Source organism: Sinohyriopsis cumingii, chromosome 15 (genome assembly GCF_028554795.1).
Source record: "Sinohyriopsis cumingii isolate HCF-2022 chromosome 15, ASM2855479v2, whole genome shotgun sequence".
Lineage (NCBI taxonomy): Eukaryota > Metazoa > Mollusca > Bivalvia > Unionida > Unionidae > Sinohyriopsis > Sinohyriopsis cumingii.
Window position 1 is genome coordinate 30,231,315 of NC_142975.1, and position 25,600 is coordinate 30,256,914.

The window sequence follows — 25,600 nt, forward strand, 5'->3', positions numbered from 1 at the left end:
TGCCACACATAGAATGAAACAGAAAATTGCTTGGATACTGGACTTTTTTTATTCAAAGACAGTATGAACTGCCATGAAGCACGTCCTGGCAGAGTTCTGAATTGGCATTCTTTTGACAAAGTTATAGCACTAGATTTGCAACCCTAAATTTTGGCAGATATTTCATCAATTGAATAAAAAGAAAGATTTTGGAAAATAGCTGATATTGGGAAGTTGATGGGACTTTGAAAATTTTATGCTGAAATTTGGTCCAATTTAAACAGAATTAAAACTTTTTTCAATCTACCAGGCATCCCTTGTAATAAGAAATTCAGATATTACTGCAGTATTTTATACTGTTATAGAATATTTATCTTTAATTCAACTTGCAATTAAATTTTTTTTCCCCTCATTTCAGGTGTATGACTGTGACACTTTGCATGTGAGTAGCACTCGTCTCAGGATGGAAATTGTACAATTAAAGGAACTTCGACACAATAACCTAGTAACTTTCATTGGAGCCTGTCTGGAACACCCACATGTTTGCATCTTGACTGAAGGATGCCCCAAAGTATGAATAGTTAAACAAGTTTTTTATTTTTCACTTGCATTACTTAATAAGTGTTTAGTACCTGTTGGTATGAGAATAAACTAATATACAATAATACCATGTTTTTAGTGTAACATAAAAAAACCCACAGCTTGCGGATGGTTTACATGGAATAATAATGTTAGGACGATATGCTGATGAGTCATGAAGTCATCACTCTAACTTTTGATATAACTATAATGATGTTAACTTGATAATGATGTTGTTGTTGTTGTAAGGTTTAGCACCATTTTTCAGCACACGACAGGCTTTACATGGCAGCCAGTTTTAATGGTGGAGGAAGAACCCGAGAAATCCCCGGAAAGAACCACCGACCCTTGAGAAGCTACTGGCAAGCTTTCTCACATACCCACATTGGCCGAATCCGAGACTCGAAGCCACGCAGACAGAGGTGAGATGGCAGTGATCCGTAACGGAGAGCGCTTTAAACCACTTTGCCACTCTGGGCCCAAACTTGATAATGAATAACTTGACAATAATGTCTTTTTTTTAAATTACTGATGTATGGGTCACATGCTTTAAAATTAAAAAAATTAGAAACAAGAATTTACTTCTATATTGATGTGAAATGTAAAACTAGAAGTTTTTGTTTGGACTCTTGACTGGTAACAATTGAAAATGAAAACTTTTAAATGCAGTGCTTATTCTTAATGCAAATTCTGTTTGTAATTAGATCATCTATAGAGACTGTAGCATGTGATTTTTAGCTCAGTACCTGATTCTCCCCCATTTGTATATGCCTGCCATAAAGCAGAGCATATAAGATTATGGTGCTTTCTGTCTTTTACTAGTTTCCTTTCCATAATAATGAATTGTGCTTCATCTAAAACTACCGTTTGTGGATGGATTACACTTAGAGTGGGAAGAAACCCACTTGTCCTCTTATCCCATCTTGACCAGGAATAAATTGGATGAGCCAAGGAAAACATTACTGTTTACTAATCCCAAGGGAAAGTATATGCAGATTTGCACCCTGAAAGTTAATTTATCCATGTTTTTTTCTCTCACCCTTATAAGCACAGAAGTTTAGCATTCCTTCACATCTAGCATACAAGAGATGCTTCAGGTTGATAGTTTTGTTGGCATGTAATTGCTTTTCACATGAAATATTACTAACATATATTATACAGAAGTGTTTAAGTGTCTCTGTTGATTTTCACCAATTATCACATGATGTATGCCATTGTAATAAATTTATAAAACACCGCATCTGATGATCCTAATTTTATCATGATGTAATAACTTTCCAGTTCTTTTCGACAATCAGAATCATCCCATCAACAGACACCCTTGAGTAGTTGTTCAACATTGTATAAATAAAACTACACAGTCTTGATAAACATGAATTTAATGGGTCTAAAAAAATATTTTAAAAAATAAAAATGATAATTCTGTTATACTATTTGCAGTTTGTGACACCTGTAAAATGTAACTTCACATTTCACAGCTTGAATTGTCAAGCATTTATCTCCCAACAACAAATCTTGTTTTATTCTATGCCAGTGCCAGAATCTCCAAAGCCATCCATGGCTTGCCATGAAATCAGACTCATTGTCTATTTTTTTAAATTATGCCCAAGATGGCAACACTTTGTTCATGTTGCTTTGTGAACCTCATGTACAATTAAGCATCATCCAAGTCTGTATCACTTGCAGCCCTTGCCTGTTTTCGTTTGAACCCATCATTGGAATCAGCTTCATTCAAGTAATCATTAAATTTCTGCTCATCCTTGACCCAGCCTTTGCGTGTTTACTTGGCAATTTTGAGTTCACTAGAAATTTTCAGTCTTGCTTTGCAATTATAAACCCTAGGATACATAGCTTTTGATTCATTGAATACGTCTTTGGCTTGATTCCTTTACCCTCCACGATCACATTTACAAATGACTAGGATACATTAGAGATTAATAAAGTGAAACATCTCAAAATCGTATTCAGGATGCTGGAATCGCATCAAGACGGAATATTTTTTTTTAGTCCTGTAGCATGTAGCATAATGTTCCCCCAGTAAAGTTATCCTGACACCAGGCCGACCAGTCCTAACAATAACCTCTTAATGCTGAGAGCCAAGTAAGGCAGCTGCATGTACCATTTTTGTTAGTCTCTGGTATGACTCAACTATGGTTCAAATCTGCAACCTCCTGCATCCATGGTGGACACTTTAACCAGTAGGCCACCTGAGCAGTCCATCTGTGATACTAGGATCCAGAAAATCTCCCCAGGGCATATATGGTTACAGCAACACTGGCAAAGATTAGAGCTGACAGTTGGCTAATCTGAAGTCTTTGCATATACAAAAGAAACAGCTTTTAAGGCTTATTAATTATGTCAAAAACTAAATGCTTGTCAGTAAGACATTTAAAAAAGATTGTTTTTCTGCTGATTGTTTAATTGTCATTGATGCGATTCATTGGTAACACACGATTAATCGAACATTGTTTACTTGTTTATAATTAATTATCAGGGTTTTATTAATCAGGCATGTTGCCTCACTTTTGATGCTTTTTCAGCAGGACCTACAAAACAGTATTCTAAAAGTCAGATACACTCAAATGATTTTCAGTGAAGAAAAATCATTACATACATGTATTTAAGTCAGCCATGACTGTTATTTGTCTTCACACACAGAAGTGATGTTTTGCATGCAGTGCTACAGATGAGAAATTGAAACTGCTTGTAATCAGGATATCTCAGAAACCCCACAGCTTTCAGGACATTATTGTTACACACTTGCCAATGACACATATAGATAACAGGAAATCAGTATTCATTAAATAAATAATGTATTCAAACACAAATCAGAACTGCTCTGCTACATCTGAGTAACATGGCTTTCAACTTGTTGCATTTTCATAAAAGCTATCAGGCCAATGATGAAAGTGATTATGATAAGAATATATGTTCTGACCATTGATATGACATACCTTGAAATGTTAGAGCTTATAAAAGATTAAAACTCTTTGATCACTAAGGATGATATTTGGCTCTGGCAAAAAAAATGAAATCAATAACATAAGCCACATTAGTTAAAGAGCGATGTAAGAAAGAACAGACAATGCTCCATTCCTTTTTTTCAAACTAGGCTCTTGAACTGTGAACATTATGGATTATATAGAGTATTTAAACATTGTGGAGTTTCATTCATAATTCCAGTGGCCTTACAGGAAAGTTATAAAAGTACCTATTTCTCAGATGTTTCTAGTCTAGGCAGTATTATTCTTAATTATGTGCTCTTTTATACAGAGACATTGATGCTTTCATAACTGCAGTATATCTCTGTCTCTCTGCCTTTTTATCTCTCTTTATCTCTCTCTCTCTCTCATCTGAAAGAGACTTTTTCACATCTGTAAGAGCCTCTCTCTCTCTCTCTCTCTCTCTCTCTCTCTCTCTCTCTATATATATATATATATATAAAAACACACACACACAATAGTTTGATTTTGAGACAGTATAGTGATCACGAGAGTTTATGTAGGTAGGATTGTATGCCTTTGAACTATTAATTTTATTGTACCTCTCTTAATTGATTTGATACAAGAAAAAATACTTAACATGATAAAAACAACTTGGCTCTCATTTAATTGACTTTTACAATGCAACAAACACTTCCCTAACTTGTAGAGCAAACACAGGCAGCACTTAATTAGGTTCTCACAGAAGTCCTTGCAGTTATCAATGTAACAGTCAAGTGACCCTTTCCATTTTTAATAGTTGAGAACATGCCACAATTATAGTGTTTTCATTCAACCAGAATTAAAAGATTAAAACATAAATTTCATGTGACAATACATATTTAATTGGCAGTAATTTTTTGGAATGTTGCCACCTGTTAGCATTTACCAGAATTTTCATTGATTGCTATTTCACTATTACTATTCCTTACAGTGTATTGAGAAATATTTTTCCCAAAAATCTAACAAAATATGTGATTTTCTTTTTAAAACTTTTCAATTTCATAATGTTGATTCAGACTTTTGAATGACTATCCCCGATATTTGACAATAAAACTAACGCTATATAACGGCTTCATTTACCAATTCTGATCACAGTTCTCTTCACATTTGACACATAGGGACCCTTTTCTTATACATTTTCTTTGCAGAAAAAAGTGGGATCCCTGGCAGACAACATGTTATAAACGGGCTAGAGTTATCACAGCACAAATTATTGAAGGGGCAGTATACATGCATTTAAGTTTTTGACTAAATTTTCTTTTCAGCATTCTTTTGCAGCAATGGCAAAGTGGTGTTTAGGTAAGTGGCACCACAGGAAAGCCTAGTGTGACATGCAGTCTATGGTTGGATGAGGTCTGGGCCCTCCGAACATAAGGAAGGGAGTTCATTCCTCATCTTACTCTAAAAAAAATTTAAGTTTGGAGACTTTTAAGGTTAGTGGGCCACTTCCCAAGAGAAGTAATAAATAAGTGGAGAGTGAGTTATGCCCTCAAGTGAAAGAGAAGCAGCACCAACTTCCATCCAAAAGGACAAAGAGTGAGTTGTACCCCCAATGAGGGAGGTGCAGTACCTTCCACTAACCTACAACTTGGTGGAGACTGAAAATGATTTTCATCACCCTGTAAGAGGAGCAGCATCCATTCAGTCCCTGGAGCACATTGTTAACCCACAGCTTGGTGGAGACTGATAATGATTTGCATCACCCTGTAAGGGGAGCTGCATCCATTCAGTCCCAGGAGCATATTGTTGGTGATGCGATTGTGCCACCCAGTAAGGGCAGAGCTTAGATACAAATCTATCAGATCTGGGATTCCTCTGATTCTTCTAATCCCTCATTTAAGGTGGTAGAGGAGAAAGAGAGCTGGTCTTTCAACAGAGCAGTAAATGAAGTTTACTGTCTTTTGCCCAGTGATCAGTGGTCAGGCCTTCGTGTACGGGTAACTCTAAATTTCTTTCCATGCTCAAGAAACTTTCTAGGGCTAACTTCCAAGCAGATCTCTGTCTGCTTCCTCACCTGGTTACAATTAAAGAGCTTTCCCAAAGATGTAGTAAGGCCAGAACTTTGCTAGACAATGTAAGGGTGCTTTGTCCCCTACTCTATGTTGAGACCGTTGGTCTCTGCATCTAGCTATAAAGTTCATACCCCTTCATGATCCATTAATACTCCCAGTTTGGTTGCTAAATGGCACAAGTTGGTATTACCATGAAGACTTAGGTTGTCTCCAAGTTAAAACATTGGAAACCTTAGAACAAAAGGCAAGGTCACTTGTAACCATAGCCTCACATGCTGACCAGTTTTCAGCAGCTTCATTGAACATGGTGAAAGAGGAGTATCTGTCACCAGTTTCCCTTCATCCTTCGCTGGAAGCAGTAGCAAAAAAAAACTATGCATGCATTATACTTGTCCATTAGTTTGTCAGCAGAGTTTCTCCAACTCTACAGGATGTTGCTCTGGTGACATGCAAGGATTTACTAGAGTACAGTAATATCCATCTGAGGGCTTCTCCCCTCCATAAATTCTCATTATGTCGGTGACCGACAACGCCAGTCTCCCATCCACACTTGGTCTATCAAAACCAGCCAAGAGGCAAAATCATCCCAAGTCATGGTCCATCATTTTCTTAAAGGAATTGAGCCCTAATCAAAGCAACAACCCCCAGAGTTCACTCTTGGCTTGCAGACCCTTTCCCAACTTCTAAAGGACAAGGGTCGATATATAGATAATCTCTCAGCCCAGCTGTGTTCCTTCATTGATTCTAATAGGTGGTGGACTAAACCTTTGTCCACATTTTTGGTCTGGTGTAAAGCTTGATAACCTGGTTCTTTCTATCATAAAATGTAGAACACTCCTTTCTTCAGAAGGATGCAGTAGAAAGGGCATTTGTTGACCAAATTCCAACCTTCTATTTCAAGATTTTCATGGAATTATAGAAATGGGGAAAGTTTTTTGCAATTATGAACTTTCCTTCCTGAATAGATTTTCATGCAAAACCTTCCAAGACATATATCTCTGCCGAAGTCAGGAATGCCATTAGACTTGACAACTGGGCAGTCTCCATTGATCTTAAGGATGCATACCTTCATATATGTCTTCCAGTTTTGCTTGGATTTTGAGCTCTGTCATTCAGCCTAGCCTCTGCACCTAGACCATATTCCAAGGTCATGGGAGTAGTTGAAGTCCATTTGAGGTCACTAGGTGTCCCATTCTTCAAATATTTCAATGATTGGTTGATCCACAATAGCAAGCTAAAGTCCCTCAGACTAGATTAGTCTCACTGTTGATATATAATGGCAAGGCTGGGTCTTCTTCCCAACCTAGAGAAATCTGGACTAACTCCATCTCAAGTTTTTGTCTGTGTAGAGATGAATTTCCTCATGTCTCCCTTACAGTGGAGTAGATAAGATCTGTCCCTGTTGGAGGCACTAAGAGCAAAGACTACATTGTTGTTCCATCCTTTTCCTTCTCATCTGGGGACCTCCACAGTGGACCTTGTTCCATTAGGCAAACTGTACTTGCATCCTATCCTGCTTCTTTTGGTGGACTGGAAACCACACAGGAGCCTCTGAATGCTCAGCTTTCTCAAGGTCTGGATTTCCACAATCATCTGATTGGTTTCTGGCTGTTTAAGGATTCATCAGATTCAGGGTAGGGTGCTCATCTGGAGCCAGTAGGATAGATTCTTCAGAGTTTAAGGTCCCACAAAAATCTATTCTCCACATCAACAATTTGGAAACTATTGCAGTGTTCCTATCCCTTTATGGGGGTGTCGACATAAGAAGTCACTGCCTGATGGTTTCCTCCAACAAAATGTTGGTTGCAGGAGATAAGAAGGCACATATGAACCATTCTTTGCATGGATAAACAGCATCTCTTTCACTGTGCAGCTGCAGGAGAGATTACCCTCTGAATTAGCCACATTCCTGACAAAAATAATCCTTTGGCAGACACTCTGTCGAGGAAAGGGAAATAAGTTCGCACAGAATGGTCTCTACACCAGTACCATTTTTTTTAGTAAGTCTTTGGTTATGACTCGGCAGGGGATCAAACCCACAACCTCCCGCATCCAAGGCAGATGCTCTAACCACTAGGCCACCGGAGCAGTGTTCAGCTACAAGAAAAATTCTATCAAGGCAACAGCAAGCAAGAGACTGGTCTCAGCAGCTTTAAATACCTGATCAGGTCTGCTAAGATAGAGTCTGTCTGATAGCCAGGCTTTTAGGAAATTTAGGTGTTGGAAGGGGTGTCCTATAGCACTTTCTAGTATAAATTGAGCATTGTTTTTCTTCAAAAAGGAAGAGAAAGAAGTCGGTCATTGCACTTAGGAAGGAACAGCTAGGATAGATATATTTCCTACTTCACTAGTCACAAATAATTCTCCATTTAGCATCATACACCTTAGATTAAGATCATCTTCCAAATAAAATGGTACTAACCAGTTAGTCAAGCTACCTTGCTTGGCATTCAGCATTAAAAGGTTAGTGTTAGGACTGGTCGGCCTGGTGTCAGGATAATGTGACTGGGTGGGACATCATGCTACATGTTTGCGACATCATGCCCCAGTGCTAGACATCACTATAAACTGCCACACTGCAGACATTGTAGCGATATGGCTGAAATTTTTTTAAAGCTACATTAAAAATCCAAATCCAAATCACATCTTGTAGCTGAACCTTCACCTCAAGACAGTTTTCTTGCTCACCTTAGTTCTCCATAGCCTCCACGAGATAAAGGAGAGAGTTTTATGCCCTATCTATATAGCATGACTATATAAGGTTCTGTGGAAATTATGAGTCAGTTTCTCTCCTTTGTCAACCACAGGGTTTTTATTAAACCAAGATAAGATCATTTCTTGTCTTTAACTTACGAGTGCAACTCCCAGTTAAGATCCCCAGTCTCAGTTATATCTGTGCTTGGGATGATTAATGTCGAGTTATGGCTGTACATTTTGTTTGGCAGCCTTTGAAGCGAGAAAAAATGGTAGAAAGCTTTTTTTTCTTCCCTGTTAGGGCTCAATTTAAACTTCAGCTTCCAGCATTTCAGGGTGGATTGCAGTAATTTTCACGAAAGCTTACCAGACACTTACTGATAGTGACCTTTCAGTTATGAGAATTAAAGCCCATGAGATTCAGATCACTGTGGCCTGATCTACCTATTCATCTCTGGAGAATGTAATGAAAGCCATGTTTGTGTGATATCACACTACCCTTGCCAAGACAAAGGCCTTTTTTCTTTGGGTCCAATTGTAATCGTTAAAAAAGTGGCCCATGCAGATACCATGAAGTGTTTCTTGTATGCTACAGTGAGGGTGAGTATTCCTAACATTTTTGTTTTCCTTTCACCAGTTGTGGGATCATCAGTCTCCCACCAAACTGACAAATTCAGCTATACAGCTGCAACAGGTCATGTAGATTTGATATTAAAATACAATTTGGGGGTGAGGGTGAAACTGATTTTAGTGATGTAATGCTTACCTGTTGCTGATGCCAAACTCTCTCTTCCATAGCAGCCGTGATGTACCACATTAATTTAGACCTCATCCTGAAAAAAATGAATGACAGTGCACATGGGCAAGGACATGCTGGTTAGACCAAGGGCATTCTAGTTTTCTAGAACGGTCCCTCTGGTTCATCTTGTTGGAGGATGAATTCTCATCATATGCACAATGTATTTTTCCTCCAAATATAATGACAGAATAAGTATTATATCATGAAAATTAGTTTTATCCCCATACATAGAAACTACATGCTCACTGTGATGCTGCTGTTTGTTTTGGACAGTTAAACATCAATTCCTTTGTGGGTCTTGTGTTTCTGCTGTTATCAATACTTGATTCTGCATAATAACCAGACTTTGTGTTGGCTTATCCTTGACAAAACCCTATTGATTTTGGGGTCAAAAGGTCAATGGTTAAGGTCACTGTGACTGAAAGAAGATAAATAATGTTGACTCAGTGGCTGAAATTCTCCAGAAGCCTATTGATTCTGGGGTCGAAATGCTAAAATGGCCAAAGTCACTGTCATTGAAAAATGATGAATGGTTTCCATGTAATAAGTTGGTTCTCTGCCATCTACAGTGAGTTACCAAATTTGCGGATTGTTTACACTTGGGGTAAGTAAGGAGATAAATGATTTCATGACCAATGAAAATGAAAGAAGAAAAGTGTTTCTGCACAATAACATTGTTTATACATCACCAACCAGATCAAAGTTTAAGGATGACTACTTCCCAAAGATAATAGTTATAAATGAAAGAACAGGATCAAACTTTGTGGATAAGCTAGCAATTATGGTTTGGAAGAAGCTGATGATTTTAAGGCCATCTTCAAAGTAACAGTGATTAAAAGAAAATTGAATGGTTTCTGCACAAAAGTTAAAGTTCTCAACATTGTATCTTCATCATTTGTGTATTACTGCATGATTTTTAAAAAGCCCATCAATTTTATAGTCTGAAAGTCACGGAATGAAAGAAGAATACAAGTTTTTTTACATAATAACTTTAGTTGTAGACCACTTACCCTGGTAAAGGTTTGTGGCTGGCCTGCACTTAAGGTATCCTGTACGAAATTTTCCACATGGATTGGATATGGAATCCATACATACTTTTACAGAAATATCCATATGGACATTTTTATTCTATAGTTGAAGCACTCTTATGGATTTCAGTGTATCCATATGGAAATGTTATGGACTCTGTACGTACTCCGTATGGAAAATCGCATGGAATATGCTAATTAGTCCATGAGATCTGTATGTTGTCCATATGGAATAAAATTAAAATTCCATATGGAATTTGTGAATAATCCATTTGGAATTTGTGAATAATTCGTATGGAATTTGGCATTACTCCATATGGAATTTGTGAATAGTCCATACGGAATTGGCAAATATACCATATGGAATGTGTAAAATGGAATTTGGTAGTATCCCGCACCAAAACTGCCCACCCTTCTGCACATGAGATTCTCACGTGAGATCTAACTCGGGTTAGTCTCATGTGCAATTTAACATGCAAATTAGGTAGAACTCACGTGAGCAAATAGATTCTAATAAGAAAATCACATGTGCAGGAATTGTTAACAAGAACAGCATCTTGCTCACGTGAGCCACATCTTGCTCATGTGAGCAAGATTTTGCTCACGTGAGCGGCATCTTGCTCACATGAGCAAAAACAACAAAAAACAACTATAGTATTTAGTTTTTATTGAATACAAGAATTAAACAAGAGTAAGATCAATATTCAAATCCAGTAATCATAAGCATATTATTTGAGTTCAGTTAGTGATCTTTTAATAAGGTAAGACAACTAGTGTATGTATGTATGTATATACCTGTTATATTAAATACATCACAGTTATTCTACAAACTTTAAGGTCATAATGAAAGATACTGCTGGAAATTTTGCTTCACATGAAGACCATTCTTCACTGTTCCAGAAAATTCAAAGCAAACAAAACATGTAATTGACATTCCTGCGTCTGAATTTCATCATTTGCCAGTCTGCAACAATATTTTCACTTGGAGATTGTTCTCTTTGAATCAATGCACTTCCTGTTGACCACTGAATTTAAGTTAGCAGGCTTAGTTTTTAACTGTTGAAAAATGAAACCTGAAATGGAAATGAAAAAGTTGGTAAAGTTTTTATCTGATCACAGCATTTGAGACATTCTGTAAGGTGGATTTTTGAAGATTCGTTTTACAAGGTAAAGGCAAAATACATAATTGTAGTTTGGATTAGATGGCACTTTATCACACTGTGAAAATAGGAGCCAACTGTTTTCCCAAGGACACACTTATGCAGCCGACCCAGTCTGAAAATTCATCCTTTGGACTATGAGTCAAATAGCTCTACCAATAGAATTACCATAGTTCAGTAGCAAACATGTAAACTGCACTATTGATGAGATAGCTGCAAGTCACATTGCATATTCCAAAGTTTACTACTTCTGGATAAAGATGCCAATGTGTGCCTGGGTATTCTCCCATGTATAATAACCTGGGTAATAAAACAAACAATTGGGTACCCGTTAAAAAAAGTGTTCCAAGCTCAGATCGAGACAGACTAATGATTACAATTTGAGGCTTGTGTCATGTACGCATTTATTCATCACAGGGGCTCATATGGTTTCTTACAATTTACTTGTCATACGTGTACTGTATAATAATAGAATCCTTTCTCGAGTGACCTATTTAAGAATCAACGCTGATATTTCAAGCTTGACCGTCCGAACTTCATGCCTGTCCATGGTTCATGTGCCAATTTTCTCGTGACTTAAAACACTCTTGTTTTCAGATCCTGGTGACATTATCTGGGTCAAATAAAATTAAGCACAATATGAATGTCTGGTTTAACTTGGCTACTGTAACATGCACTTCTTATACCACCATGTTAGGACAAAAAATGAATGAAATGGACAACTATACAGACTGAAATATTTAAATATAAAGATCAAAAAAAGTTTGCTACTTAAAAACAGTTTTGAAAAATTCAAATAAAAATTGACGTATTGGTAACTTCTGCATGAATTTTACATCAAACAGTTCCAAGAAAACAGACAGGTTCTTGAATGTGAAACCATTTGCCCTAGATTCATTCTATTATGATACTACACACATAGCAGTCCAGCTTAAATAGAAAATAAATGGCACCAGATATCATTTTAAAAAAAAAGAAGAAAAAACAACAACAACAAAAATAACCTGGGATGTATCAATGCAACTGATGGATGTTATGTGACTGAAAAATGTTAGAGAAAAGAGATTTTGTTAAACTTAAAAACATGTTGCACTGCACTGTCGTTATAGGATGAACCATGGTAGGTTGAGGATAATGCAACAATCAACATTTATGGACTTTATGACGATTCGCGAAAGTTACTGTAGACATGTACACTAGTCGAAATGACTGCTATGCACAAATAATTTATCAATTTCTTTTGTGTCTATTCTCATCCATGCTACTAATCCACACGAGTTCAGCTGATTTGTGACAAAAATTATAACTGCATATACATTTTTCATACAGTTTTCTGTAATAATGGCATGTAATTTATACTCTTGTTATGCTTAGATTATGATTTTTGCCACTTATATTAGTAATAATTACGCTTACAGCTCTTTTGGGGTTGGAACATGTGAACCTACAACAAAGCAGTTCAGCTTCACATTTAATACAATTTCCTTTTGATTGTATACTCTGGTAACCAATCGTTAGGAATGATGGGTAAACATTAGAAATTTCCAAAAAATTGACATCTCTACTTCTGGAACAGTCGTCAGGGAGATTTCTCCAAAACTTTTAGGATACATTTTTCCAAAATATGTACATTTGCAATATATAAAGAAATTCAAAATCTGGTTTCCAATTTTTATATTTAAAAAAAAATGTATTGGGGGTTAAATTTTAGAGTCTGAAATGCATATGTATCATGTGTATTACATCAAAAAATTTGAAGCGTCTTATACATACCCTTTACTGGAATCGGAATTTCCTCTAGCATGGCAATGGGGTTTTGTCTGACTTCTTCCTGTTGCTGTCAGTGTTTTGCACTTCTTTCAAATGATTGCTAACTTTGTTGTGTTGATTAAATTTTGTGACCTTCATGAAGTTTAATCTGTAAAAAGATCAAAATTAGCATAATTGATCATTTTTTTTATCTATGCAGAAGAGAAAGAATGCACTGAAATGAGAAAAAGATTTGGTTGGCAAAAGAGTCCTAGTGTATATAAGCATTAAGAAAAGCTGTAATCCTTATCCAATTAAATCTCTATTTTAAATTTACCATCAAAAGATTTGACAGACAGGGCAAATGTCTTTTATGAATAAAATCATGAATTAAGCTACTGTATTTGGTTCTCAATCATGTATGCTTATCTTGATCCACCCAATCAGCAATAAAATAATACGAAGAACATTTGTTTTTCCAGAATGTTTCAATCGGTAACGCAAGTGCTCCTCACTGAAGCACCCGCATTATTGGGGGTGGGGGTAAGAGTCAGACATGGTTGCACAGTTGAATTGTGGAAGGCTTAAATATTCGATGATGGTGTGGTGTAGATATCATTTTTAGAAACAGGAGGTTGAATTATTATCTTTAAGTAAAATCTGAAACAAACCCTTGGCTCAATTTTAAATGACCAAATTTATGCTTATAATGTTGATGATTCAGGCTATCCACTTTGATCATTCCATATGTGAAAATTGTAAAAAGAAATGAGTAAAAGTAACTTACCTCTTTCTCGGCAAAGAACCATTCTTTCATAATCCTTGAATCTTCCCTAACAGCACGTCGATGTCTTTTGTTTCATACTGGACATTAACATCAGTACCAACATGGACATCACTAGATGTTGGTATTGGTTTCTATTATTTAATAATGTCCACACTCTTGCTGTCAGAAATTTTTAAGAGCAAACATGTTGCAAAAAAATATTAAATAACTTTCTTCCTAAACAGCGTGGTCCTTGCTAAGGGAACATAGCCCGCGCGCAAATTTCTGTCTGTTCGGTTTAAAAGTGCTATTCTACATGTACACTGTAGGTCAGCATGCAGCATCTGTTGAGTTCATTTGAGGCGCCATAAAGGGTAAATTATTAGTAAACATTTTGTTGTACGCATAGGGGCTTGTATCATTGATTATAATATAAATGTCAGTCATACATGTAGTATAAAAATAATACTTTTATTATTTTATACTACTGTATGACTGACATTTAAATTGTAAGCAACGATACGAGCCCTTGTGGTTTTACACTCCTTTATACATATGTGCTTGGGTATTTCGTAATGTTATATTTTATATATCAAATATTTTATTATCTGATGTTTCATAAAAACTGAGTTTTAAGTGAATTCATATCATCAATAAGTTAATTAATATAGACCTAGTTAATTTTAATGTTTTTACAGTAGCTTGTGCCGAGCCATGCCCCATAGGACACTCTAATGGTTCTAACAAGGCGATTCTTCCACCGTGTACTCTGATAACCTGGGTGACAGAAAAGTGAACGGAAACGTCAGTGATTTGTTTTGTGATTATTTCAATAGGAAACTTCTTTTATAAACTTTGAAATGACACAATCAGAACATTAAAAGGCTGCAAATAAGCAAGATTTTCCATTGCCTAGAATATACACGTGTAAAACAGTGCGAAACAGATACACAACCAAACACAACTGGATTAGGCAGTTTCTTACAGATTTTTTAAATTTTATGTACAGTACATATCGTTCAATGGCAGTGATAATTTAGTATTAGCATTAGTGAATCCACTGACAGCTAATAGAGAAGCTGGATTTGCATTTCCATACAATAATGTCACTGAAAAAAAGACTAACGGAGCACATCATTGCCAGTAATAAGGGGCTGTCCATTTCGCATGTACGCATGGAGGGGGTAACCCAAATGCATACCCTTGCATATGCTTTTTTTTATGTTTTTTTTTTACTGATAATGTACATATCATTAGGAAATGGGGTTGGGGTGAAACCTCGATAATAATTTGTCTAATACGTAACCTGTTCGACTGTTCAGTCGGTGTTTGAATTTTAGCGGACACTAGACAAAATATTTAATGTTACCCCGCGTATTTGTCTGATGCCAGATATTCAGTGTCAGTGGACAATGTTTTATTAAACACATTAATATTATTAATCCTTTACGGTTTCTGTGTGGATTAAATATAGGGCATTTCATAGAATACGGGGGGGTGGGGTGTTAAAAAGTATGCATGTGTACGGGGGGAGGGGGGCAAGCTTTGCCAGATTTTTGCTTATGTACTAAATGGATGACCCCTAAGCCAAATTACACAATTCAGTAAGTATAAGATTGTATTGACTTTTGTGCGAATGTTAGGCATGGAAGAAAACGACGTAGCTTATGTAATTCTTCAAATTTTCTGGAAAATGACTTGAGAGTTTATTAGGCCAAAAGGACTGTGCATCAGTGTTTATTTTTTTCCAGATGTGTGGCAATGTATTTGTTTTACAAGTTTTTGTGGGGTTTTAGAAGTTTATGAATAAAGGAGTTGCATCATATGTTTATGGTACATAGGATTCATTTTAGGGCAAAAGTTTTATTTCCTTTTTATATTTGTAAACTGCATATTTTGGGGAGAGAAACATGTCACCTTTTTACGGATTACTTTATTAAACATCAACCATGATCAGTATGCAAGTTATTAACTCTATTCTTTGACAGCATTAAAGTTTAATGGGTAGTCTGGTTATACGAGACCTTAATTCTGAATTGTTTCGTTTTATGAACAGTGAAATGAATCTTAATATGTTCAAATACAAGGAGCCTGTTGGGTCAGAATAAGATTAAAACTCACTGTGAGAAAATAAGTTGAAGATGTTTTAAAATTTAAAAATACAACAAAGCAACTGCAAGTGCAACATAGAAATAATGTCTATTTGACAATAATGGGGATGATTGACATTCAACATTTACACAAAATATTTAAGTCCAAATTGTGATAACTCACATGAGAAAATCCAACTTTGAATAAATTTGAAATAAGTGTTTAACCAGAATCAAAGTCCAAGTTTCTCACGTGATAACTCAAGTGAGAAATAGAACTCTGCCTTATTTTCAAACATGGTTGTATGTAATGGAAAAGAATGTTTTCTGAGTTCTACTTTCTCATGTGAAAATTTAGATTCTCACGTGAGCAAAATCTGCACACGTGAGAATCAGGTTAGTTTTTCCTTGGCTCACAATATCTAACAAACTGCACACATGAGCCTGCAAAATCTACCCAGTTTGTATACATTTCTAACAAGGTTCTCACGTGCAGCTTATGAGCAGCTCATGTGAACTGATGAGATTTTTCTGTACGGGTAGTTCTTCCCGTACGAAATTTTCCAGGCATGCTTAAGGCAGATTTCAGATAGGTTTTTTAAGTGCTTTCCGTCTAAACCATAAAAAAATCTGCTTCAGATTTCTATTAAACTGCCTAATGATTTCTAGACGTTATTGGGAATCAGTGATAAATATTCACCATAATTTTTAAAATGGATCATAAATTTTATTTTGACAGACATTATCAAATAAGATTTAGGTATTTCGTGTCCTCATTTTCTTTCTCGCATACAAAGCCTAATCCATGATGGCATCACTTAAGTCTTTTTCATTTCAATGAAAAGTCTGGTGAGATTTCACAAATATTTGACTAAAATTTTTGTGAGATTTCACTACAATTTTGATCATTATATAGTATTTTACTGAAGTTTCAGAAGTTTTTCATACATTTCAGAAGGTTTCAAATTAATAATGAATATGAGTTAAACAGGACTTTATTAACCAAGGTGATATTAAGTTTGCATGATTTTTTTTTTTATAGATGTTGTAATTATATGACATCCAAGGCAAGATATATGGGAGTTAATAATAATAATAATAATAATAATTATTTTATTTAGAGAAGGTAACTTAATTAATTACAGAACTAATCTACCTTGAGGCCATCTATCTGTTATGTACAATATTTACAGTATATACAACATGATGTGAAGAATCTGGCTTGACACTAAATAATTAAGTGATTTTAAAAGCAAAGTATCAAGTCTGGAAAATATACACAGGCATCTGTGAACACATAAACATATATAAAATATTAATCTGCATTGAAAAATTCAACTGTGAAAATAATGCAAAATTACAGAAAAGCATCCAATTGAGACATGAAAAGAAGAAATGCTAGAAGCCTGCCAAGTCACTTGTACTGCAACTTGATTTTTGATTAATGATACTGTTGTGGTCTCTTGAGTTAGTCCTTGTTCCATAAGCAGCCATGACAAATGTTTATCATGATATAAGTACTCATATTTTACACTGAATTCCAACACACCTAGAATATTTTGATAATATACACAATAATGCCTCACGATATCGAACGACGATTCTATGTGTGGGCCAAGAAAATTCTGCAAAGATATGACGATCTTTGATAGACATGGGTATTTTGCAAGAATTTCCACCAGTGATCTATACATTGTCCTCCTTAAATTCATCCTGGAAGTTAATCAGTTTCGAGTTATATAACTTCGTAATCATCCTGGTTCAATTCGTTGTCCTATTTAGCACGTTAGCCGCTACTGTAGAGCTGTTTATGGCACAAAAAGCAAAATGCTAGTCCTGGCGTTCAGTTTTCATACAGACTGACCAATTATGTTCTCATTAATTTGCATTCAAGCTATTCTCATTGCTGCACATTTTTCAGATGGTTATTCAAACTCGTATCCCGCTTGAATCGCCATGTTTAGCATTCCCATCAGTTTCCGTTATGCAACGATTCATTGGGCAAGTACAAAATTTTGACCAATCATAAAGCTCTTTACAACGATCATCCTTTAAATAATAAACGAAACAAATGCTTATTAGAAAGCTCGTTGCGGAATGGGACCGGATAGAGCATTATTTAAAACAAAGTTTTGGAGACGATATTTAAAAAAGGGTCCGTATCGAGGAAAATCAGATTCAGGTCAGGAGAAAAGCAAAATTCTGATTTAAAAAAGAAAACAAGAAAACTTGTTTGGGGGCAGTTAAATCCAGTTTAAGTTAAAAATAATACAACAACAACAATAACAAAATTTGATATAGAAATATAATACTGTACAGATAGATGTGGAAAGAAGTTATTGTTCCCAAAATAAACAATACAATTACAGCTATCAAAAACGGGGAATATAAATGCTGCTGAACATCATTCAAATTGTACAAGAAACAAAAAAATAAATTTTATTATATCTTATTGATATTTTTTTTACTAAAATGTCAGTGATATGGAATAAATTGTCTGATTCCACAAGTTTTTCAGTCCATATCTCTTCCATACGGATTCCATAAGTATTCCATACAGAATCTATGAGAAATTTCTGTACGGGATGGAAGAGGCCTAATGATTTTGAAGTCACTGGTCAAAGCCTTTGAGGATCAAAGAAAAATTGATTTAAATTTGCAGAATATCTTTGTTTTAGAGTAAGTTCCTCAACCAAACTTTATAGATGGATAGTACTTAGTGTAATAGAGAAACATAATAGATTCTGGGATCTGAAGGTAAGAGGTCTTGGTAATCATAAATCTAATAAGAAAAGATTGGAGTCTGCACTTTAAATTTACTTGAAGATCACATGTCAAGACCAAAGGTTCAGGTCATTTGAGACCAGTTAGTCAACAATATATGTACACTACTATAGTGCCGGCATAGAAAACTAATGTCTGATGATACAAACCCGTTTGTTTGTACCCCCCTACCGATTTAAATAACGGAAACCTTTAATGTGATAAAAAGTGCAAGGAACTTACAGTCAATTCATTCATTGATTTATAGCTTCTAACCTGACCGTGAGTAGAGTGGCCCTAACACCGTCATCTTATGCGCATTTCATGATTAATGGAAGTTTTCAGTTTAATAGACAGACATACTCGGATCCATTTCCCGTTTCTGGACAAGTCATTTTCAGCAAAGGGGTGTATTACGACTACAGATGTATATACATAAGTCGTCTGCTTCGGATATTTACAATGTCGAATCAAGCAAAGGAAAATGACAACTTCAAATTTGCTTTTCATGTAAATTTAACAAGCGGTTTAATTTCTGTGTTCATGTATGCAGAGGGATATAATTTGAAACTCTCAACATTATGTAATTTACGCAATTATTCAGCATTTGCAGAACAGGATGAACTACATCATTATGTCATCTAATGGAAATAAACTAGCCTATAGTGTACGCAATGTGGTGCCTTGTTAGTATGGAAAGTCCATTAAGCATGAAATGGTGCAAGGGATGCCAGCATTAATGCCATCCTGGTCAAAGTCAGGTTAGAAATTATAAATCAATGATTCAGTTGACTTAGTTCTGTGCACTTTTTAATCACATTAAACGTTCTCGTTTTTTAAATCGGTAGGGGGGTACAAACAAATGGGGATGTAGAGTCGGACTATAGTCTATAATAGATATTTAATTTTCATGTACTTTTCATGTCCTCTAAACTTTCTTTCAGGGCAGTTTAGAAGACCTGCTTGCCAATGATAATGTGAAGCTTGGATGGGATTTCAAGTTTTCACTTTTGAAGGACATATGCAGAGGCATGGAATATTTGCATAAGTCTTCCATAGGCTCACATGGACGTCTGAAGACCTCCAACTGTCTGGTTGACAATCGATGGACCTGTAAAATAGCAGGTGCAGTAGGACTGATTTCATAAATTCCATGCTATGCAAGTAGTCATGGCATAAAATCGTGTTGCTGTTATACCAGTTGTGGTATTGGGATATGCATGTGTCAGGTTTTTATAATGGAGGGGGTATATAGGAGTTCTCATGTCATCTGTCCTGCTGAATACATTGTTAGACAGACACTAGGCAACTCAGCTTTTCAGACAGTTGTTTTATGGTTTGCTGTGAACTTTGGTAATATTATAATTGTCAATAGAAGTGCATATATATATAAAAAATCTTAGTGTTCCAAAATTTTTGTGAACTGTTGCTCTTCTTAACCTGTGTCTGGATGTAATTTATGACTGTATTCTTTTAATGCAACTGTTGTAGTTTTTTTGGATTTATTTGGCACTTGCTGCATAATAAGGTCATAATCAAAAGATTGCATGTTGGTCTGCCATTGCACTGTACTTGCATTAATGTTGGATGTGTATTGCACTGTCTTTTACAATAGAGTCACCTCCATGATTGGAGTGAGATGATGGAGTGAGATGATGGAGTGATTTTTTTTCTACCCAAAATTCGCACATGGTTGGAATCCGATTTTGTGTCCAAATTTTAGACTTTTTGATCTCAGATCTAAGGCAGACTGGTATGAACTGCAAACAGACAGATGAACCTTTGCAAACAGTAGGATAAGATGGGCATTTAGAATAAAGCATGGTCTCGATATGAAAATAATTGGTCTATTAAGCACAACAACAAAAATCATACTTTTACCATTCTGCTAATGTGCGAGCCAAACAGTCAATGTAAAACGACGTTTCTAACACAGCTAGGCATTATGTTATTGGAAGATCACATGTAAGTTGATGTATTAGGATGTGTTCAGAAATAGCTTTCAAAATGTGTTTCCTACTAGACTTTCAGGAGAAAACAACAAAATAACCTCCAGGGGTTAATGTGTTAATGGGTGCATTTTGATGACATCACCAAATTTGAATATTCCTTGCATATTTTATCACTTGTGCATCGACATTGTACATAAATTACAAATTTAGCCATTCCTTGATGATTTGTAAAAAAAAAACATTCCTTGTTAACACATTAACCCCTGATGATGAGTTTATGTGTCCGGAGGTTGTAGCCTACTGCCGAGTTCCATAGCATCAAGGTCATGTATGATATACTAAAGTGGGTGGTATTATAGAAAGGTAGACAGATGTAGCTCTACAATGATACTAAATAATCTGGAATTCAAAAATTCACCCATTGTCGGAATCTAATTTTGTGTCTGAATTTTAGACTTTTTGGTTTCAGATCTAAGGCAGTCCAGTATGAACTGCAAACAGACAGATGAACCTTTGCAAAAGATAGGATAAGATGGGCATTTGGAATAAAGCGTGGTCTCGATATGAAAATAATTGGTCCATTAAGCACAACAACAAAAATCCTACTTTTACCATTCTGCTCATGCGTGAACCAAATAGCCCATGAAAAACGATGTTTCTAACACAACTAGGCATTAGGTTATTGGAAGATCACCTGGAAGTTGATGTATTAGGATGTATTCAGAAATAGCTTTCAAAATGTGTTTCCTACTCAACTTTCAGGCAAAAATGACAAAAACCTCCATGGGTTAATGTGTTAAGATGGGGATTTAGTTAAAAGACTTTTACGATGTCTATCTGGCTTTAAATGAACCTGTAAAATATCAGGTGTAGTAGGACTGACTTCATAAATTCAGTGCTATGAAAATGGTCATGGCATAAAATTGTGTGGCTGTTATACCAGTCGCGGTATTAGGATATGCATGCGTCTGGCTTTTATAATGGAAGTGCTGATCTGATGACTTCACTGCAGGCTTCTTATCCTGATGAAAGGAAAGTCATATTGATGTGATGTTTTCAAAGAATTTTTTATTGTGTCTAGTTTGTCTAAATGAAAAGGGTTCTGCTAGGACATTCAAAATGGCCACCCATCTTGATAATCTTTTTATCTCTACTTCTTCTGAGGGTATGGTCATATGAACATTGGAGTTTCACTTAAAGATGTCTTATGATATCTAAATGGTCCCAATGAAACTGGTCCAATTGGATATCCATTATGGCCACCATGCCAGCCATCTTGAAAATATTTGTATCACTTCTACTGAACAGAAAGTGATATCAGAGTGAGGTTTTCACTCAAAAGCTTACTATGATGTTTAATTAATCATATATGCCCATATAGAAAATTTTATTTTGACTATTTTATGATTTCTAATTGATCATGGCATCCAACTTGAATATCTTGTTATTGCTACTTGTGCTGAATAGACAGTTCATATAAGCTTGGGGTTTTCAGCAAAAGACTTCACATATATCTGGTTGGTCCTAATGAAAATAGTGCCAGTTGAACATCCAGTATGGCCACCAGATCAGCCACCTTGAAAATATTATTATTGCTTCTAAAGAAAGTCCTCTTAGCAAATGTTATTCATTAGAAAAATCCTTATGGTATCCAATTAGTCTTACACAAAAATTGTGACAATCTGATAGGCAGTACAATGATCAGAGCATCCATCTTGAGAATCTTGCGCTACTCCTATGGAAAGTGAGATCAACATTGGGTTTTCACCTAAGACTTTTGTGATGTGTAATTTGTATTAATGAAAATAGTATCACTATGATGTCCAATATGGCCACCATGGCAATAATTATCTTGATACTCCTCCTCAGTGGAAAGTCATGACTTGTCTGTAGAAAACTAATTATGATATCTTGCTATCCCTGAATAACAAAGGTGTTTACCTGACCTCAGATATGGCTGCCACAAGGAACATATTGAAAATCTTGTCACTAATTCACCTGACTAATGGCATATTGACACGGGTTAAACCAAAATTCTTCTAATAATGTCCATTTTGTCCTGTATGAAAATAATGCTAATCTTGCATTCAGTCGGCTGCTAAAGTGGATGGAAGCCCTGGGTCACCAGGCTGTGTGGTCCAAGGTGCTTGCCTTTACAGATCACTCATATCTCACCTATATCCATGCGATTTTAAGTCTCAACTCAGCAGACACGTGCTTGGAAGAAAGCTTGCCAGGAGTTTCCATGGGTTAGTTGGTCTTCCCAGGTTTTTCCTCAACCAGATATACTGACTGCATTGTACTGAAAAATTACATTAACCTTTTACATCATGCAAGCGTCTTTGGACGCCTTTAATCCATTTGCATGGAAGCACCTTTTGACGCCTGCTGTAAACACTTGCTGTAAACATCAGCCATTTTGAGCTGGTTTTCGTAGCGCCACCTTCGGGGAAAAAAACCCTGTTAGATATTACATTCATTTCTGTGAATGACAATTACGTCAGATCATGTGGTCGCTATGTATACACTGGTCGATATCTGCTATTTAAAGTAACTTGGTCGTAATCTCCACTCTCCAAAATGGCGGTCGCAGATTTCATTCAGTACGTACGAAGTTTTCAAGATTAGAAAAACCACTATGAAAGATTCAATAACTTAGGTAAAGGCTCTGATATTGATGTAGGCAGCAATTAGTTTTTATTGATTATCAAAATCAGATGACTTAATGATGTAGATGCAGACAAAAACCTTGTAAATTTTGATTATGGGAAATGGCAGCTATGGTTGGTCACGCGGCTTCACTGACATGACGGTGAACGAGTTCTCTCTTGATTTTGAAGCACCGTGAAAAATAATTACACAGCTATAACAATCGGACTTTACTCTAAAATTTTTCCACATATAATAGATGTGTACCAAAAATGTAAAATGGTTAAAATTGCTGTTAAACGTAACATACACTACATTGCTTAACAGTTCACAGGCAGGATTTCATTCAGTACTTACAAAGCTTTCACGATTAGAATCACAACTATGAAAGATTCAATAACCTAGGTAAAAGCTCTGATATTTATGTAGGCAGCAATTAGTTTTTATTGGTTATCAAATTCAGTTGACTTGGTGATGTAGACGCAGACGAAAAACATGTAAATTTCGAGTATGGGAAATGGCAGCTACGGTTGGTCATGCAGCCTCACTGTCATGACGGTGAACGAGTTCTCTCTCGATTTTAAAGCACATAAAAAATTCTTCCATGAAAAATAATTACACAGCTATAACAATCAGACTTTACTCTTAAATTTTTCCACATATAATAGATGTGTACCAAAAATGTAAAATGGTTAAAACAGCTGTTAAATGTAACTGCATTGCTTAACAGTTCACAGGCAGACCTATGCATGTGCTGTCGACTAGGTAACAGGTGTTCTATTTATAGTGCACTGCACTTTATTACTATGCTGTATGAGGTAAAGGGTTAAACCCACAAATTCAAAGACACAGTTGCTAATTTGAAAAGCTTATTGTTAAAAGCTATCCAAGATAGTGTCAGCACTCAGAAGTTAAAAAGATGAAAATGTCTTATCATGAACTCTGGGTAATTATTTTTGTCCATTTGAGAGTCATTCCCTTAAAGGAAATTTTCTTGTAATAGTAACTTCTTTTTGTTTAAGTTATCTAGTTATAGCATAACTTTTTCTAAAACTAACTTCTGGATTAGTAAGATAATTCTTTTGAAATAGAACATCATCAAAATATTCCATACTTCATCATGCTTAATATTTTGTGTCACAGTAATATAACTAATATGAAAACAGTTGCCTTAGTTTTAAATCTATATCAGAAAGGACTACAGTGCTCAAAGAATTTCTTTTTAGACAAAGGCCTCAGGCTGGTGACTTAAATAGCCCAGACTCCAATTTCCACATGCCCAAAATTTCCCCTTTTTTTAATGTTGTCACACAACATTGCAATAGCTACAACTCTTGATCCCACCTATGCAAATAAGTAAAATGGGCTCGCCCAGTGCGGCCTTCAAACACATCTCGCTAGTTGTTGTCAGTCAGTAAAGTACTATGTGAAATGGTGGTTTAAACCTGACCTCTTCGCCTTTAATTGCCACTATTTTAAACTGACCAAGGGATAGTTTTACATTAGCTCCAATAATGACTTTACCATTTATACATGCTACACTTAACAGACATACACTAAAAGTGGAGTGGGTTGTTTTTTTCTTTTTGTTTTTTTTTTTTTTAAATTACTGAAAATTGTTTTCTTGAAACACTACCGTGTCAGGGTGTTTAGGAGTAGAACATCATATTTTTAACAAGACACACGACGCTTCAATCTGATTGAAATCAGATCTCAATTTCATGTAGGACAGTAGTGATCTGAATTAGGATGTACTGTGTTATGTCAGGTATGTCAACATCTTGAAGTGAGATCAAAGTTTCCTCAGACAACTAGGTTACTACCTCCTGCCCCGTTTAGTCGTTGCTAGGGGTTAATCTGTTAACAAGGGTTTTTTTATTTTTTTTTTACAAATCGTCGAGGAATTGCTAAGTTTGTAATTTATGTGCTGTGTCGATGCGCAATTGATTAAATACGCAAGGAATATTCAAATTTGGTGACATCATCAAAATGCACTGTTTAATACATTAACCCCTGGAGGATTTTGTCATTATCGTCTGAAAATCTAGTAGGAAACGCATTTTGAAAGCTATTTCTGAATAGATCCGAAAACATGAAATCCCTAGTGATCTTTCAATAACAGACTGCCTAGTTGTGTTAGAAACATCATTTTTCATTGGCTGTTTAGCTCGCGCATGACCAGAAGGGTAAAAGTTATTTTTATTTTTTTTTTCAATTTTTTTTTTTGCTAAACGGAGCCATTATTTTTGTATCGAGACCACTCTTTATTCCAAATGCCCATCTTATCCTACTTTTTGCAAAGGCTCGTCTGTCTGTTTGCAGTTTATTCCAATTTGCCTTAGATCTGAGACTAAAATGTCTAAAATCTGGACGCAAAATCGGATTCCGACCACGGG

General features: G+C 35.8%; 1 protein-coding gene across 1 annotated transcript in view; it reads left to right on the forward strand.

Annotated features, from left to right (window-relative positions):
* The window catches only part of LOC149781478 (uncharacterized), a 430,415-nt gene that overhangs the window by 317,498 nt on the left and 87,317 nt on the right, over positions 1–25,600 (forward strand). Inside the window, exons 31-32 of the mRNA XM_089934971.1 lie at positions 398–550; positions 19,548–19,728. Coding sequence (XP_089791097.1) covers positions 398–550; positions 19,548–19,728 — 334 coding nt within the window. The remainder of the gene's footprint in view (positions 1–397; positions 551–19,547; positions 19,729–25,600) is intronic.